This window comes from Podarcis erhardii, assembly GCF_964252035.2.
Source record: "Podarcis erhardii genome assembly, chromosome: 2".
Lineage (NCBI taxonomy): Eukaryota > Metazoa > Chordata > Lepidosauria > Squamata > Lacertidae > Podarcis > Podarcis erhardii.
Window position 1 is genome coordinate 83,928,168 of NC_138498.1, and position 19,737 is coordinate 83,947,904.

Genomic DNA, 19,737 nt, shown 5'->3' on the forward strand with positions numbered 1-19,737 from the left:
GTTTAAACTGTGATTTGAACTTTGCTTTTTCCCATACTTTTTGAACCTTCAGTAAGAGCATACTAAAATTCCCTCTATTTCTAGCTATCAATATTTGAGCAAAATTGATGATTATTACCTGATTGTCTTTCATGATCAATGGGGGAATGGGAGTTATGGTGTCCAACGAGACTTTTAAAGTTGTGCATGAAGCGATCTACTGTAGTAACCACTATTCCATTTTCAGCGTACGTTGCAAATGTTAACACATTCTTTTCTAAAAATAAAAAAGCAAACGTGTTTCAACATATACTAATTTATGTATTTATTTTTTTTAAAGGACATGCTCAATAGTGGTTTTCTACCTGTCAGGAAGACAATGTGCCTCTGCCGTGCATTTTGAGCTTGAAGTCTTATAAGACAATCCAAGTCTGGAGGATTTCGAGTTTGAGAATCACAACTATGGTATGACAGAATCTCAACCAAGTGTTTCTCTTGATAGGTATTCAAGAGTGTCAGCAAGCTTGTGGCATTTCTATTCGTTCTGGAGAAAAAAGAGCAATGAAACTTCTTTAAAACATGAAAGCATAAACTTGGACTGGCAGGTAAGGGAAGGAGACAGTGAATCTATACTAGTGCAAGAAAAGCTTTTTTGAACATAAACCTTTTGATGATTTAAAAATGGAGAAGGAATCAGCTTAATATACAGTAGGTATGAGAAACCTCTGGCTCTCCAGATGTTACTCAACTCCAACTTCCATCATCCTTGGCTACTGGCAGTGCTGGTTGGAGTACTGTAATTCAGCAATATATGGAGGGCCAAAGTTTCCCCACCCTGATATTTCAGGAAGAGTTGAAATATGAAAAACTGTACAACCCAAAAGTGGAAATGGGTGGGTGGGGGGTAGTTTCTGAAATAGGCACAGAAAATAGATGCACTGCAAAGGTGACTGACAGAAAAAGACTATGGAAGTATTTAAGCAGAGATATTTTGAAAAGTAGTTAAATGCAAGTATCATGTTATCCTAAAATATTTTAAATATCTGAAGACGTAAGAAATAATACTTACCTGCCAAGTTCCTTCAATTTTTTCTGTATTTTACAGTGAACTTTCCATTGCCACTTCCCATGTGGAGTACTCAACGCTTCAAGGAACTTTAAAAAACTGTTAAGTTTATCTAGTTTTGAAAACAGAAAATAAAACATGGTGATGGCAACAAACTTAGCTTCAAAAGGGGATTAGACAGATGCAAGCAGGGTAAGTCTCATCAATGGCTACTAATCATGATGGCCAAATACTGCAGGTTATGGTCTTCATGCACAACTTGTAGGCTTCCAAGAAGCATCTGGATGGCCACTGTGGTAAATGGTATTCTGGGCTAAACAGATTTGGGGGCTCATTCAGGACGGTTCCTCTAGTATTCTTACATTCTGTAATTAAATTTAAACTTAGTTTTCTTTCTATTTAATCTTTCTACTTTTAAGCTATGTCAGAGTTGAACTTTCTGGCAAGTTTGTTTCACCAAAAAATTTCAGGAGCATGCTGGCTATCATCAGAAACAAAATTTTATTGCTGCATCTGCAGTTACTTGGCTTGGTTCACTTAGTCATAGCTGTATTTTGATTTCTAAAATTCTAAAATTATTAAGAGAATTTTTATATTTCCATGCAGTAATTACTTTTAAAAACCCCAATATTTTAATAAAACAATGCATTGTTTAAAAAAACTTACAAACACTCTATAACTGCAGTACAAACGTTTCTCATTTTAGAAATTAAAAATTGAGCTTAATGGTACCCATTTGGGAGAGTACTGTGGATTCACTAATGGCCCTCTTATTTATTTTACAGAATTTATAAACTGCCTTTGCAGAGAGAAGCTATCAAAACAGTGTACCATAAGATAAAATACAAAAGATTTAAACTCAAAAACTCCAGCACACCCACCCACCCACCCCACAGTGCTTTGCTTTAGCCACAGTGCTTTGCAATATAAGACTACATTGGCATCGGTGGTAACCACAATTAAAACTAACCAAGATGTGAGAATTCAGCAATGGTAATAAGAGTTAGCACTAATATAGATATCAGACTACAGTATGGTTAAACCAAGCAACATGCATGCCCATGAGTAAGGGATTGTTTTGATTTTACTTCTGTACAGCACTTAGGATTTGAGGCAGTTATCACAGCTTCTAAAGTGATATCCAATGATGTCCACCTGATTGCACAATGGATTTCCATTTGGGAAGAGAGGAAAGGCTCATCATAATCCAACAGAGGAAACAACACCCCTCTAGAGCAGATTTTGGGGCCTCACAGGGGAGGAAGAGAAGAAGACTAATTATGCAAGCAGGTGACTTTGAATGTCACGCTATATATGTAGCTGAGCAAGGCTTTCACCACTAACATTTTTTTAGCAACATAAGAAATCCTACCCTAAACACAATTCCACAGCAATATTTTGTAATAATAATAATAATAATAAAAGCTAATGACGGTTTAATTTTTTAAAAGGAATCTCAAACTGGTGCTTTGCTACTCAGGCACCTAGAAATCACATCTGTAAATTAGGAATATGAAAATATTTTTCAAACCCTGCCACTGACAACATTAAAAAAAAATCTTACCAACTGTGACAGACTCTGGATTGAGAACAGATTCATCAGAGACAAGGATGCCACCAGAAACAAATAAATCATTGGAAGTATGATTTTTCAAATCATCCAAACTGTCAACACCAGCAAAACTGACACATGGAAGCCTCTTCAAAGCTACTAAACACGGTATCTATTCAAAGAAGGTATGTGGTTAGAATAATATAACAGTATAATGAGATTAAATTAAGACACAATATATGTTGGCTACTGCTCTTCCCTGCTTTTGTGACTATATTGTATCATTGTAGCATATGCATGCCAATAAATGAATTAATTATCACTAGTTAAGGCATTTGGATGTCCCAGAGCAACAATGAATTATCGAACACCACCTAAATGTACTGATTGTGAATTTCACATACCTTATGAATTATACTGTGAATATCTTCATTTTGAATGATTATAAGCAATTTATCCACATCGGATCTCCCTCTCAAGAATTGCTCAGGATGGCACTCTGTATTACCTAATTTAGTAAGATATGCCTAAAACCAGCAAGCACAGGTGTTAAACCAACACATTTCATTTAAAACCTCCAGTGAACAATACAATTAGTAACTAAGAAACGTACTGCTAAACAGGTAGGTACAAGACTTTACTAAAATGGCATGCTTGTTATATACAGAATTTAATTGTTATATTAATCATTATATAATCAACAAGCATTTTCCAGACTTGCACCATTCTTTGCACAGGAAGAGTCAAGAAAAATGTACCATGCCTTAAATCTGTATAAAAAGGAAACCATTTAGCAGCTGTTTTAACTACAAATGTTCATTACTTTGGTTTTGCTGCCCCCACCCCCTGCCGCTACGTTCCGGCATGGTCCTAGAGCCCTCCCACCTCCATCCCCAAGCTGGGAAATTGCTAACCAGACTTTGGGGGAGGAGATGGGAGGACTCTAGGACATTGTCAGAAGCCTCCTTTCCAAATCCCAGGTCCTCACTTACCCGGCTTTGGGAAGGCAGCACAAGAGTTGCCAAGGGCTACCAAAAAAGGCCTTAAGGGTCATGTATTAGACGGCTTTGATCCAGATTAAGTCACACTTAGACTATACCTGTTGAAATTAATGGGATTTAAGACAGTCTAACATTTATTTCAACAGGTCTCCTATGAGAATGACAGCCTGGACCCAACCCTATTATCTATGCTGCTACTATGCTCATATGAAATAATATTGGCTTGAGTATTATAAAAAATCACTATAGTTTTATATGGCCCCTTGAGTATAATCCCAATGTGGTTACAAGAAGAAGAAAGCATAAATGTTATCTCCTAAAATATTATGATAAAGAAACATATGGGAAATATACATACTTTTATTTCTTTACAAAGTGCATTCTCTTGTTTTTCATGAATGTAGAATTTCAGAGCATTTTTTTGGACATCTTTAATAATTTTGAAGATGCGTTTGAAAAAGCCGTCCTCAAATGATATCTGGTTTATCATAGCACTGATGTCAGGCGGGGTTGCAAGGTTATCTGTAGATGTTGGAATCTTATCTGGATGGTGCCCAGGGTCAGCAGTAGACACATTTGGATTAGCTGGCGACTTCACTTCTATGTTGGTGCTCCCGGAACTCTGTTTTTTTCCTGTGTCCAAGAACGCTAAATGATTCTGCTCATTAATGCTTGAATCTTCCTCCAATTTGTTACATGGTGGTTCTGGAAACCGCTCCATGTCAAAACCACTTGGAAGAGCTACTGGCTCTTCTGGTGGCAAATGTAATCCAGTGTCAGTAACTGAATCGCTTACTGGTCCAGGACTTCTAGTAAACGGGGCACTGTGGATAGCATACGAAGATGACGATGCAACAACATTGCTGAGCTGTTCACTCAGGTTCTCTATGTATTCCTGGACAGCAATATCTGATGCCTGTAAGCATATATATTCAGAAAGTCTTATTACCTTCTCCTGGGCTGAAAGGACAGGTCTGGGTATTGCACTGACATACATGATATTCTTCTGCTTCAAAATCTTCTGAATCTTTTTGGTAAAGAGATTGTATTCTTCCAATATTGCTGTTTCTATTATTCCAGTTATGGAGTGCTTATTTGGCAAAAAGTGTTCTGTCTCAAGTTCACACCGATCTTCAAAATTCTCTTCACCTGTATGTACTCCCTCTTCTATTCTCCTCCTCTTTGTGTCTGTAAATGCAGAGTATTCAAACTGATGATCAGAACTTTTTCTTTTTTTTATACGGGGGTCATCTTCAGAAGCATCCTTTGGTGGTGGACAAGCCAGTAATTCTTCTCGAGATTTCAAGCCTATATAGGAAGAGTCATTACTTAGTATTCATGAAGCAGTAAGAGTAAATATCTATGCCATCAACAGCAATGAATTCGGTCAAACTGCATTTAATTGATAAAATACCAAGAAGAAATTCAGTACAGTGGTACCTCGGTTGTCGAATTTAATCTGTTCCAGAAGACCATTCGACTCCCGAAACCTTCGAAAACTGAGGCGCAATGGGCGGTCAGCAAATTCCATTCAGAAAATGGAGAAACGCGCCTCAGAAGTCATTCAACCTCTGAGGTGCATTCAAAACGGAAGCATTCACTTCCGTTCGGATTCCGAGACACTCGAAAACTAAGGTTCCACTGTATTAAAATTCCTGAGGCTACGCACATCCTTTCCCACAAGGGCCCTCTTAGGCCAGAACAGCAGCTCACTTAGACTTAAGAGTCCTCAAACTGATCTAAGGACACAGCTGGTGCGCTTAATAAGTCACACCAGACACTAGCGAAGCATCTGTTCCTGCAACAGAAGTGCAGCAGTAATACTGGAGCAAAGCAGGTCTCCAATCTTTTTGGACCCATATACATATTTGCAACTCAGAGAAGCAATCATGGGCACTATACACATGCGCCCCACAACCAAGGACACAGTGCGACCTATTCCATTCGCTACAACATGTTAACAGTTGCTACAACCAACTGAATGCAACCAAGCAAGTTCTGGACACCCTAACTTCTCGCAATGTCAATATCCACACAGTTAACAGTTGTTCTGTTATTTAAAAAATAATAACAACAAGGTTTGCCTCCTACATTGCTTAATGTGAGGAATGCAGACCTTTGTCAATAGGTTAGATTGACAATACTGGTTAAAATACATTAAGCACCAAACAGGTAAAAATTATATGGGAATTCAATGTAATAAATATTGTACAGTATAGAAAGGCACGGGATGAACTTTATTATATAGAATATATATACTGCACTAGAAACTTTCGAACAAATTTGCAGAATGCAAATGAAACACTCAAAAGCCTCTTCAACTAGACATTCCATAAAAGGAGGAATGGGGGGGGGGTTAAACACATCATTTTTCACACAACAATTGATAAGCAAACAATACAGAACACTTATCTCTGAGCCAGTTTCTCACTGACTTGTGAGTTTTTCACGGAAGGAAAACTTTTGTAAATCATTAACATTATTGGGGAGCGTTATGTTTAACTGTCATGCAAGTTAACAAAACATCAATTCCTAAGAGAGCAGTGGGACAAAAATCAGCTTCAATCTCCTGTCTAAATACAGTACACTGTTTCAACAGGTGAAACATTGGGAAACCCTTTTAACTGTATGCTTTCAATTTCTTCTCTCCCTTTAGCCATTAGACTGAGAAGAGCTCTGCTTGACAGAAAGAGCAGGACTGCCTCCCAGGTGGCAAGTTTCCCCTTTGTGAAGGGAAACTGAGGATTTGCCTCCTGCAGCCCAAAACCTTAGGCTTCAAAATGCAAGAATGTATTGCAGGCCTGACAATTACAGCTAGCCTGAACTTTGTGCCTAATTTAGAAAGAGAAATAATGGAAAGCTTTATTTGTTGATCTAGTTGTTAAATATTAATTGTCTTTTTGATGTATCAGAGAAAACTGGTGTCTGTTTACTGTACTGACCAAAAAATATTAATTCTTTTTGATGTATCTGAGAAAACTGGTGTCTGTTTGGATCCCTTCCAGTCGGGATTCAGGCCTCATCATGGGACTGAAACTGCCTTGGTCGCACTGGTTGATGATCTCCGGCGGGCTAGGGACAAAGGTGAGAGCTGTTTCCTAGTTCTGCTGGATCTCTCAGCGGCGTTTGATACCATCGACCATGACATCCTTCTGGACCGTCTTGAGGGGCTGGGAGCTGGGGGCACTGTCATACAGTGGTTCCGCTCCTTCCTCCTGGGCCGTGTTCAGAAAGTGGTGGTGGGGGATGAGTGTTCAGACCCCTGGCCGCTCACTTGTGGGGTGCCTCAGGGTTCTGTCCTCTCCCCCATGCTTTTCAACATCTACATGCAGCCGCTGGGAGCGATCATCAGGAGGTTTGGGCTGGGTGTTCATCAGTATGCAGATGATACCCAGCTCTACCTCTCTTTTAAATCAGAACCAGTGAAGGCGGTAAAGGTCCTGTGTGAGTGTCTGGAGGCGGTTGGAGGATGGATGGCGGCTAACAGATTGAGGTTGAATCCTGACAAGACAGAAGTACTGTTTTTGGGGGACAGGAGGCGGGCAGGTGTGGAGGATTCCCTGGTCCTGAATGGGGTAACTGTGCCCCTGAAGGACCAGGTGCGCAGCCTGGGAGTCATTTTGGACTCACAGCTGTCCATGGAGGCACAGGTCAAATCTGTATCCAGGGCAGCTGTTTACCAGCTCCATCTGGTACGTAGGCTGAGACCCTATCTGCCTGCGGACTGTCTCGCCAGAGTGGTACATGCTCTGGTTATCTCCCGCTTGGACTACTGCAATGCGCTCTACGTGGGGCTACCTTTGAAGGTGACCCGGAAACTACAACTAATACAGAATGCGGCAGCTAGACTGGTGACTGGGAGCGGCCGCCGAGACCATATAACACCGGTCTTGAAAGACCTACATTGGCTCCCAGTACGTTTCCGAGCACAATTCAAAGTGTTGGTGCTGACCTTTAAAGCCCTAAATGGCCTCGGTCCAGTATATCTGAAGGAGCGTCTCCTCCCCCATCGTTCTGCCCGGACACTGAGGTCCAGCTCCGAGGGCCTTCTGGCGGTTCCCTCACTGCGAGAGGCCAAGTTGCAGGGAACCAGGCAGAGGGCCTTCTCGGTGGTGGCGCCCGCCCTGTGGAATGCCCTCCCATCGGATGTCAAGGCGATGGACAACTACCTGACATTCAGAAGACATCTGAAGGCAGCCCTGTTCAGGGAAGTTTTTAATATGTGACATTTTAGTGTATTTTTTATCTCTGTTGGAAGCCGCCCAGAGTGGCTGGGGAAACCCAGCCAGATGGGCGGGGTACAAATAATAAATTATTATTATTATTATTATTATTACTGACCAAAGGATGCTGACTTACCTTGTCAGCTTGACCTGTATTCAAACATCAATGACCCAAGCTCTCAAATATGAACCTTTTGTAATCATAGTTGGCAATTAATTAAGGTTGGCAAAGAATAATAGATACCATAGTGAAAGACATGGAAATGGAAAATAAATAAGGCTAATATAACAATAAAAGATATTAAGGATGTTAGTAAGGTAATTCATTACACATAGGAATGTATTTATCCATAACTGGAATGTGTTAATGTGTATGACGTATAAAGGCCTTTATTAATATTAGACTATGTGTATTAGAAGACAAGGAGAAAGAAGCTGTAAAATATGTTTGTGGAATCTGCTTGTTCGATGTTACTGTTCTGATCAAAGGTTAGTCTATTATAGTAAGATGACCTGTAGGGGACATCTTGACCAGAACATGATGTCCTGTCATGGCTGACGTGGAATGGACAACGTGGAACCAGTTACGTACTTAGTATGGTGTAAGTTGTATGTAAAAGACTAGTACTTATGGGACTGTCCTTTGCTGCAGTAAAGTTAATGAAGGGTATTGTTTTGCTGGAGTCCTTAGTTGCGTTTCTTATTGAATCCCCTACCAGGAATGAACCTGAGGGGTAGTTTTAACCACTCCCTTGACACTTTTTGCACAAGGCAAAAGGGAAGGGAGTATGCACACAATCCAGTCATTTCCTTTATTAGCCCCAAACCCATCCTAGTGATTAACGACATGAGAAATATACAAGAAAGAAATGCTAGTAAAAAGACTTAAATTTGGCATGATACACTATCTGGTGCTAAAATCCAACTTCCAAAGAAAATATTTATATTCAAAAAAAATATTTTAGGACTTGCTTTTTTACATAAGTTAATATCTGTAACTTTTTACTTCACAAACACAAATACCCCCTGCCCTTCTAAGTCACCATGCACAATCTGATCAGTATTCAACATGCTTTCCTCCAAATCTTTACAGTTCTATTTTAACAATAGTGGGTGGGACTACTCAGGATTACTCAGGCTAGGGTTTCTGATCCCACACTACCTTCTACCTTGTTCTGAAAGGTTGACCAACAATCTGCAACTGATTTGTGAAGAAGGGGAAATCGGCAACAGTCACTTCCCCTTATCTACCATGAATGGATTTCACCCACCATGTCTATTTGGGTAGGATAAAGGAAAAAGCAGAGTATTTAATGTATTCTGCTTTGATCAGTAAACTAGTAGCAAGCAAGCAAGCAAATAAACAAATAAATAAGATTTATTTCTTAGCATGTGAGAGATTATTTGTGTCTGCAAAGCCAAGTTAGATTTTAGAGGTCTCTGAATCCCATTTCATTCTATGAAATCCAACAAAGCTAAAAATCCCATTGCTGCCATTTGTGAAGAAACACAAGATTGCCAAACATTGCCAAACACTACCAAACATTTATTTACTACCATTGCAATGCTTGCAATTTTATTTTCCCAAATACAGAGGCAGCATCTAAACTACTGCACTGTGTCTTGTTTTGTATTGACTTCTCCTCTTTTGTCTCTTGTATGTAATTCCTAGTAAGAGTATACTTACTAGAATACTCTTACTAGGGTGCTTTCACAGTCAACTTGTTCTCCGTTCAAGCAAGAACATTCCTTGTTTTATTTCTAAAAACTAAACCATGCTCAGAAGAAAAAAGTTTAAATAGGTTTACAAAGAGAATAAAACAATAAAATTATTCGTATTAAATACAAGTATTTAAAACATTTTTAAAAACGAAAATCAACAATAAGTTAAAACAATTTAAAAACACACATTTCCAGGAAACCTGTCTGAACAAAAGTATTTATTTAGAGTACAGTGGTAACCAATCAGCAACCAGTGCAGATCCCTGAGCAAATGGGTTATATGCATTCTGCATCGAAACTCAAGGGAAGCCTCAAGTAGTGTATTGTAGTAATCCAGTAATCTATGCATGAGCCACTGTAGCCAAGTTTCCCCCATCCAGCAACAGTTGTAGCTATCACAACAGCTGCAGTTGGTGAAATGTGCTTCTAGCTGTTGACGCTACCCGAGCCTCCAATGAAACGAGCTAAATCTAGAAGCACCCGCAAACCTGCACCTTCAGGGGCAGTAGAACCCCATCCAGGGTAGGCAATTTATCCATTTCTCAGACATGGGGACTACTTATCCAGTGCCTCCGGCTTGCTAGGATTCAAGCTAGGCTTGCTTTTTGTCATCCATCTCACCACTGCATTCAAGCACCCGAGGGACTGCATGGCCTCTTCGGATTCAGATGTTATGGAGAAACAGAGCTGGATACCATCTGCATACTGACGGCACCTCACCCCAAAAACTCTTAATGGCTGCTCCATATAGATATAAAATAGCCTCAGAAATAAAATAGTGTCCTGTAGCACCCCATAGCTTAACTGCCAGGGAGCTGAAAAGCACTCTCCCATTCCTCAGAGCTGGTCCAGGAGGACAACATGAGAGATCAAGCAGCAGGAGCAAGGTTGCTCTCCTGTCCATGCTCTGCAAAGATCTTCCATCAGGGTGACCTAAGCCAACTCAGTCCCACAGCCAGGCCTGAACCAAGACTTGAATGGATCTAAATAATCTGTATCATTTAAGAATGCCTGCAGTTGCCCCACCACAATCCTCTCTGCCATCTTCCACCAACAGTGAATATTTGCAACTGGTTGGTGATTGTTCCAGCGCAATGGGTCAAGAGTCAGTTTCTTTAGGAGCAGCCACACTACTGTTTCTTCCCAAGGTAGTGGGCCCCATCCCCTCATCCAATGAAATTTTAACCATGCTCTGGACACATCCAGTCACCTCCCTTATGTCAGAATTAATAGGCCAGGGGGGAGAGGGGTCAGGAGGCCATGTGGTCATATTATCACCAGCACCTTGTCTACATCAGATGATTGCATTAGCAGGACTGGTTCCACAACACACCCTTCATAGTGGCACTGCACAGCTTGAGCAGCAAAAAGGGTGAAGTCAAGAGCACTCTTAAATTGAGTGACTTTATCAATCTTCAAAGTTGTAGGCAGTTGGTCAAAATAGGTCTCTGAATGCCCGCAAGGTCCTTCCCCCACGGAAGGTGTCAATAGTCTCTGGACATCCAAAATAACTCCGCCACCTGGCTACCAAAGGATGCAATGCAAGCTGTGAAGTGACCATTTTTGGCACCCTGCACTGCCACATAATAGGCACGATTATGTGCTCCAACAGGTGTTCAGGTGGATTTTTTAAAATTTAAATCGGACTTTTAGGGGGGAAATCTTTCTAAAGATTGTTTTCTATTTAAGTTATATTATAGTCCAAAGGCTATTCATCACGAAAAAAGGATTTGTTTTAAGTTTTTCATGTGTGCTAAAACTCAGTCTAAGGTTATTTTTTTTAAAAAATTGTTTAACCACATGAGTTAACAAACATGGACACATATGCTATAATGTTATTGTTTTAGTTAAATAAATTGTTTAAATTGTTCTTAAGGAAATGATTAATTTTCTCCTTCCAATAAAGTACAGCAGAAAAGTTATTAAACCTCACAATAATTTCACAATTATCTGTCAATGTAGAAAATGTATTATTCCAAAAATGAAATCTTCATCTGGTTGTAAATATTAAGATTATACCAGCAAGAATGAGTCTTTCTGTAAAAAAATTAAAATGATTTAAATCAAGTCTTACTGACTAGTGATTTAAATCAATTTGATTCAAATCAAATCCACCCTGCTTCCAAGCAAGACGTGCCACTTCTGTTCTAATCCACACCCAGTTTGTTTCATATTCCAGAGCTCCTCAAAATACCAAGAGGCTCCTCAGGCTCCACAATGTCATATGGGATTGCATCAGCTGCCCATTTTATCTTGCTTTCCCATAATGAGAACAGGAATTCAACAGGATCTTCAGCTTTCTCCACTGGAAGACTTCCCTGAGTATGCAGAAACTCATCAGGTTCCATCAACCTCTGAGGGCACCTAAATAGGCTCACCACCCTTACAGGGGAGAATTGCCATTGTCCATCCAATCTTAACCAGATAATGGTCTGACCATGACAAGGAAGTGCACTGCACTCCCTTTATCCTCAGTCCATCCCTCATATCACTTGTGGCAAAGGCAACATCAATGGTATGTCCCGTCTGGTATGCTGTACAGTCATACCTTGGCTTGAAGTTGCTTCAGGCTGAGCGTTTTTGGGTTGCGCTCCGCGGCAACCCAGAAGTAACAGAACACATTACTTCCGGGTTTCGCCGCTCACGCAGACACAGGCGCTCAAAATGACGTAATGCGCATGTGCAGAAGCAGCAAATCGCGACCTGCACAGAATGCATTCTGCTCTGGATGCAAACGGGGCTCCGGAATGGATCCCGTTCGCATCCAGAGGTACCACTGTACTGATGACTATCTGAGAGAGATTCACGGTTGTCATAGAGTTCCTTCTATGAGCTAAGGCTGGTGGCCCAGTTGCACCCCTATCTGGACAGGGATAGCCTAACTAATGCCGTCTATGCTCTAGTAACCTCTCGGTTAATTACTGCAATATGTTATACAGTCATACCTCGGGTTACAGATGCTTCAGGTTGCGTTTTTTCAGGTTACGGACCTGCTGAAACCCGGAAGTACCGGAACGGGTTACTCCTGGGTTTCGGGGGTCGCGCATGCACAGAAGCGCCGAATTGCAACCCGCGCATGCGCAGGCCGGCCGCTGCAGGTTGCGAACGCGCATCCTGTATGGATCACATTCGCAACCCAAGCGTCCACTGTACACAGAACAGCCTCTGTAGACGGTTCAGAACTTTCACTGGTGCAGAATTCAGTGGCCAGGTTGTTCACCAGAGATTGCGTGCACACATTACACCGATCCTGGCCCAACTGTACTGGCTGCCAATTAGTTTCCAGACCCAATTCAAAGTGTGGGCTTTCACCTACAAAGCCTGAAACAGCTCAGAACCGCAATACTTCAAGGACCCCCTTCTCTCCATTTGAACCTACCAGGACCTGAGATTATCATCCAAGGCCCTTCTTCACTTTGTCCACAAGAGGTCCAGGAGGTGGCAACATGAGAACGAGTCTTTTCTGCAGTGGCTCCCTGTTGGTGTAATGCACTCCCCAGGAAGGCTCAGCTGGCGCCTTCATTATACACCTTTAGGTGCCAGATGAAAACTTTCTTTTTTTAACCAGGCATTTGGCTGGTTAACATCCAACGCCCTTTGAAATGTGTTGACAGGATTATTGGTTAGTTTTTGTTTTTATTATGTATTTTGTCGTTTCTATATTGTTGGCAGGAGCTGGGACAGAGCAATGGGAGCTCACAACCATTCAGTGGATTTGAATCGCTGACCTTCCAATCAGCAAGCCCAAGAGACTCAGTGGTTTAGACCAGTGTTTCCCAACCTTGGGCCTCCAGCTGTTTTTGGACTACAACTCCCATCAACCTTAGCTAGCAAGACCAGTGGTCAGGGATGATGGGAATTGTAGTCCGAAAGCAGCTGGAGGCCCAAGGTTGGGAAACACTGGTTTAGACCACAGCGCCACCCGCGTCCCTAGTAGTATAAGACCAGAGATGGAACCATAACTTGGAACCAGATACACGCTACTGCTTTCAAGATGTCATGGGCCGTATTATGGAAAAAGAGATAGCTTGGTAGATATGCGGTTGTTTCCAATGAAATTATGACTGAAAGGCTCTGAAAAATACAGTCATTAGAACTTATGTTATGTTCACACATGCTGGATACTTATAATTTTAGATTCACAATAGAAATGGGTACTCTTCAGAGGGAGTGTAACCCCATCAAGAGCAGACAACCTTGGTACCCTGACTAAGCATAATATGCCGATCACTTTAAGCCTGCAAAGTGATATATGAACAACTTAACTACAAATAAATTCATCTATATTATTTATACATGATACGGAACATCACAAATTAGACACATTTATTATGTGAAGTGTATATCCCTCATAGGATGAAAATTGATACGCTATATATAAAAATTACATGATTATCTATATTAACACAATATGTATGTTGGCCCTTTGTATATTTCATATAGCTCTATCAATTATAACAACTACCTGTTAAGGTACCAAAGCAGTTCACTGAGAATTTTACAATCGACTTTATGAACATTCAATATTCAACAGCAAAGCTTTGTTGTTAAAAACTAACAATCTCCTATTATGACTGATGCACTTGGAATTCCCTTCAAGGGTTATAGGTAAAAAAGTAAAGGACCCCTGGACAGTTAAGTCCAGTCAAAGGCAACTATGGGGTGCAGCACTCATCTCGCTTTCAGGCCAAAGGAGCTGGCATTTGTCCACAGACAGCTTTCTGGGTCATGTGGCCAGCATGACTAAACTGCTTCTGGTGCAACGGAACACCATGATGGAAACCAAAGCGGATGGAAACGCTGTTTACCTTCCCGCTGCAGCCGTTCCTATTTATCTACTTGCACTGGTGTGCTTTTGAACTGCTAGGTTGGCAGCAGCTGGGACAGAGCAACAGGAGTTCACCCCAGTGCAGGGATTCGAACCACCGACCTTCTGATCGGCAAGCCCAAGAGGCTCGGTGGTTTCAACCACAGCGCCACCCACATCCTGCATCAAGGATTGTAACTACAGTTGCTCCCATGTTACCTGGGTGCCTTAATTCAACTGTATTTCTCAAGTTTCAAACTCTGAATATACTTGCTTTGGTGGATTCACTTCCTTAACTCTATTGGGGAGGGGGCTACCAAGGAACTGTTTTTTTTTAAAGCTATCTAGATAGCAAGGAGCATATGCAATAAAGGCCACCCTTCTCACCTGTTTGGTTACCTCCATGTTTTCTCAGGTGCTCTTCAGGAACTCTTCCTGCCCCTCCTGAGGGAGAGCAGCAGTTAGCAAGGTTAGAGTTTCTCAAGATGTACTACAGCACTACAATTTAAGATACTACAGCACCAATTTAAGATAGTTAGGCCACTTTAGAGAGTATAAAACTAATTATTGGTATTAATTTCCAACATATTTGGGTATCATAGGTCTCTTTTCATTCTGGGAAAGATTTGAATTCCAGAATTCATTACATCTGTTAAAACTGCAAAAGGCAGCAGACTGGGAATTCCCCATTTTAAGTGCTTTGGTACACTGGGGTTTGAGCTACCTAACCATGCCACTGCTGCTCCCACACCAAGATTGTATCAAATACTCTCTGCTTCTCAGTGAAAAATATGATGTAGAATATGCTATTCAAGACTTTTTCTTTCAAGCCTTTAATACAAATATGGAAACTACCACCAAAAGCAAGTAGACCCAGTTGCTGCTGTTTGATGAAACAAATATGCCTCCAAATATCAAAACAGCATTTTAAAAGATAGGTAACAGTTCAAATAATGAGAAGCAACAATAAAAAGGCACCCCACTGGACAAATTGCAGTAAAAAAGAGAATTTTTCAGAATTCATCTGTCTCTCCTTTTGGTAAAATGCTTACGCAACTCCAGAGCTTTTTGAAAAGGGTACGGTAACAATTGACAAATAAGTAGGAAAAGCTGGAGTACCTGGCAAGGCAAACTTGCTTCGGTAAAGCTTGCTCCTACAAGGTTCAGTATTGCCCTCAAATTATTACACTGGACACAGAGGTTGCCTAAAAAGTTTTTGTACTAGCCCTCAGCCAAGGTTTTAAAAGGTGTGTCTGAGATTGCATGTAATATGTCAGTTTAGCAATGGTCTTCTGGCAACCTCTATACCAAATCCAGCCTATGAAGCAATTTTATCTGGTCACCTTTTCATATTTTGATCAAGGTGTGGTAAAACATTTGCCTAGTTTCACTCATACAAAAAACAAAAACAAAACTAGAGTTCAAGGTAAGATAGCATATATTCCTTTTGAGTGGTGTAATGTACACAGCTGTGCCAACTGTATGCCCTTGTAATAGTGAAGCCCCTGCTGGTAGATAGCACTAATTTTAATCTACAGCCAGACCACCCACGAGTATGTCAGCATATGGCAAAACATTACTTTCAACTCCAGAACTATCTGAAGACACAGATTTTATGGTTTGCTCGGTGTCTTCCAACTTTACTCCCTCAGTCATAAAATCCTAATGTGCCCACTTCCAGAAAGATATACTGTACTGTATATGATAGAACCAGTAGATCTAATCTCAACAGTTATTGCTTATTTGCTTAAATAACATGAGGCTTAGTCATAATACTGTATACACAGATGGTCTGAAAATGTGGTTTTCACTGCCATAAACACTATCAGAATAACCTGATCAGAATTCAAATATTACTGGAATATGTAATAGTATGCACACATCCCTTTTGCCATTTTAAGAACTGGGTATCAAAAAGACACAAAACTTTAGGTTTTATATTTATAAAATGGTTACTTACCTGTGATAGGAATCAGCTTCCATTGCATTTCAGTTGGTTCAACGTTGTATGAGCCGGAATGCTGTCTATGATAAGTATGTTCAATGGGTGTGCTAGGACATGGGCTACCACCTTCAAAGCTACTTACACTTCCAGTGCTTGTTTCCTAAACAAACACATAGTAGTCTCAATTGATAATTCTAACTTGTTACCTTTTAGCCATTTCAATGTAAAAATATTTTAAGCGTCTCTATGAAAACAATTTTGCCTTTACATCAAAGCACTTGCTGTTTAACTACATTTAAAAAACATTCCCACAGCCCAATGCATGTTTACTCCGAAATCCCAGCATTTAACAAAGCTTATTCTTTAGGAAACATTTGTCCCTAAAACAACTTAAGGAACAGTCAACCCCTTGAAATCCAGTTTAGTTAATGACAAATTCAGATTTCACACCAGTTAGATAGAACAAATTAATGTAACTCGTCTCTATTATCAACCAGTATAGATTTAGATTATATTACATGTGAACAGTTGTGAACTTCCAGAACCCCTTTCTTCATGAAAGCAAAATAAAACTTCTGAAATAAAGGGAAAAGGCAAAAAGGCAAAAGAGACCAGAAAGACTGTTGCCATTACTGAAAACAAAAAAGTAGCAAAATTGAATCATAAATGCATACATTAAAGAAATGTAAACAAGCAAAACAAATAAATACGCAGATACTATGGGTGAAGGACCTTTAAAACTGGCCCATCAATAAGGTGTAATCAGTTACCATCTTTCTTTACTTAGAACTTGTAAACGGCTCATTGGGTTGGGTTATTGCTTAGTGGGTTTTATTATCACCCCTATTGTTTAAAATTGTTTTTAACTGCTTAACTCGAATGTTTTAAATTTGAGGTTTTGTTGCTTTTTAATTGAAGATGTGGGATGTGCCTGGGAAGAAAAGAGCTGAGGAGAGCCAATCACAGTGGCTCAGGGTAGGGGGAGGTAAAGTGTAGGAGATTAAGTTGACCGGGTAAGAGGCACACGGCATAGGCAGTTAGTGACTGTTGTGTGCCAAACCCCCTCTTTTAACCTGGGAAAGTGCAGTTGTCCTATCAGCCAGCCCTTGGATCCGCGACTGCTGTTGCTGAATGCCAGGCCTCCCTCACTCAGTAGATTTCCAGGTGGCTCTGGAGGATTCCCAGATTATATGACTGGCACTCCTGTCAAAGATCTGGCTGACCTCTGGAACAACTGAATGGCTCAGGCTGTTGATATGAGCACCATCCCCTGCTTCATAGAGCCTGTTTGGCTCCTTGGTATACTCCAAAGCTTGAAGCGATGAAACAAGCTGGGAGATGGCTCAAACGTAAGAGAAAAACATGGGTTGAATGTAATCGAACACTGGTGAGGGCTCATAATAAAGCCTACCTAGGGGCAGTGAAGTCAGCAAAGAAGGCACACTTTGCTGCCTCCATCGCAACCTCTCACTGTGCCATTTGGTAGCTTTTTCCAGGTAGCGTGGGGCCTCTTACAGTCTGGCCTGGAGGTGGTGGAACAGACAGTGGCTTGCTGTGACTTTGTTTGCACAGCATTTTGAGGACAAAATCACTTGCATCCACCAGGATCTTGACTCTATTATAGCAGATGAATCTCAAGGGGTTTCCAGAGCACTAGTTCTCTTCTGTTGGATGAGTTTCAGTTAGTAAAGCTTGAGGACGTGGACAAGGTGCTTGGATTGATAAGGGTGACCAATTGCACTTTGAACACTTTTCCTTCTTGGCTGATAAAAACTAGCAGGGAAGTGATTAATGCCTCCTTGTAAGAGGGCGTGGGGTCCTGCTTGCTTGAAGGAGGTAGTGGTAAAACCACTCTTCAAGAAACCCTCTCTGGGTTCAGAAAATCTAAGTAACTACTGGCCAGCTGCCAATCTCCCCTTCTTGGACAAGGTTCTTGAGCAGGTGGCTGTGCACCAGGATCCAGGTGCTCTGGGAGGAAACCGATTTTCTAGATCCATTTCAATCGGGGTTTAAGCCCAGTTTTGGCACAGAAACTGTTCTGGTCACCTTGTATGATGATCTCTGTCGGGAGAGCGACAGGGGAAATGTGTTCCTCTTCTCAACTTCTCAGCGGCCTTCAATACCACTGACCATGACATGCTTCCCATAGTTGCTGTTCTGGTTAGGTGCCACTACTTTGTGTTGGTTCTGGTCCTTGGATGGTTGTTTCCAGAGGGTGATGTTTGGGGAATGCTTTTCAGCTCCAGAATGCTTCAATGCAGGATTCCTCAGGGCTCAATTTTATCCCCTGTGCTGTTTAACATCCACATGAAACCACAGAGTATCTGGAGGTCTGGAGTATGTTATCAGCACTATGAAAACTCTACTTCTCCTTTACATCTGCAGGTGTAGTAGTTGGTGTGCTGGATTGTTGTCTTGCCTCAGTAATGGACTGGATAAGAGTGAACAAACTGAAACTCAATCCCGATAAGACTGAAGTGGGTGGTTCCTTAGACTGGATGTATGGGAGCTTGCCTGCTCTTGATGGGGTTATACAGTCATACTTCGGGTTACAGCCGCTTCAGGTTGTGTTTTTTTGGGTTACGGACGCCAAAACCTGGAAGTACTGGAACAGGTTACTTCCGGGTTTCAGCGGTCACGCATGTGCCCAAGCGCTAAATCGCGCTTTGCGCATGCGCATAAGTGCCAAATCGCAACCCGTACGTGCGCAGACGTGGCGCTGCGGGTTGCGAATGTGCATCCCGCACGGATCACGTTCGCAACCCAAGCATCCACTGTACTCCCTCTGAAGGAGTGGGTACGTAGCTTAGGGTACTTTTGGATCCTTTGCTGCTATAGCCTTTCTGTAAGTCAACCTGTGTATGAAAGAGTAGAATAATTCCCTTCTAAGCTCTGCTTACTTATGAACCCACCCACCCCATACATGGGGACTCTCCTTCTCTTCCCTTTGCTGCCATAGCCAAACATCTCTGCCAAGAAGTCTATCTTCTTTCCCTTCCAGATTCCTAACCCAGCATGAAAAGTGTTATTATGGTCCTCAATAGTAGAGTCTGATGACATTTCCCACCAGAATGGGGAAGGAAATTTTATTAAACTTGTCACTGAGATCAAATGCCCTTCTCCATTAAAAAAAAAAACCAGAGTGTGGGATAAATCCAGCCTCATATAACCAAGATGCTCAGTCTAATTAAAACATGAAAGGGTTAAAACCATAGCTGTTCTGCTAGGCTTTGGTAAGTCATACCTGCTCACTTTGGGAGGAAGGGTAATCAAAACCTTTGTTGTCTCTTTTTCCACCATGTGAAATCGACCAGTAAGGATGTCCAAGCTGGGTGCTGCAAGCTTAGACCATGTGACTTTAGCAAGCCACCTTTGTGTTTCTATACAAATAATTTCGAAACATTTACCAATTTTGAAACTAAGTTTAACTGCCTGTCTTTTC

The 19,737-nt window shown here is 41.2% G+C and overlaps 2 protein-coding genes across 8 annotated transcripts in view; one reads left to right on the plus strand and one right to left on the minus strand.

Moving 5' to 3' along the window:
• CCDC66 (coiled-coil domain containing 66) overlaps positions 1-18,883 on the plus strand; it is a 63,048-nt gene extending 44,165 nt beyond the window's left edge. Inside the window, exon 17 of the transcript XR_014153138.1 lies at positions 18,681-18,883. The gene's annotated coding sequence lies outside the window, so the exon portion shown is untranslated. The remainder of the gene's footprint in view (positions 1-18,680) is intronic.
• Positions 1-19,737, minus strand: part of TASOR (transcription activation suppressor) — a 74,374-nt gene that overhangs the window by 20,637 nt on the left and 34,000 nt on the right. For 6 of the 7 annotated variants that reach the window (XR_014153133.1, XR_014153134.1, XR_014153135.1 and 3 more), the window contains 8 exons: positions 16,311-16,455; positions 14,738-14,794; positions 3,957-4,906; positions 3,002-3,124; positions 2,610-2,769; positions 1,049-1,157; positions 345-523; positions 119-256 (listed from right to left, as the gene is read on the minus strand). Coding sequence is in view for 4 of the 7 variants with exons in the window: in XM_081848813.1 (XP_081704939.1) it covers positions 119-256; positions 345-523; positions 1,049-1,157; positions 2,610-2,769; positions 3,002-3,124; positions 3,957-4,906; positions 14,738-14,794; positions 16,311-16,455 (1,861 nt within the window). In the remaining 3 variants the exon portion in view is untranslated. The remainder of the gene's footprint in view (positions 1-118; positions 257-344; positions 524-1,048; positions 1,158-2,609; positions 2,770-3,001; positions 3,125-3,956; positions 4,907-14,737; positions 14,795-16,310; positions 16,456-19,737) is intronic. The other variant, XM_081848811.1, reaches the window with a different exon arrangement.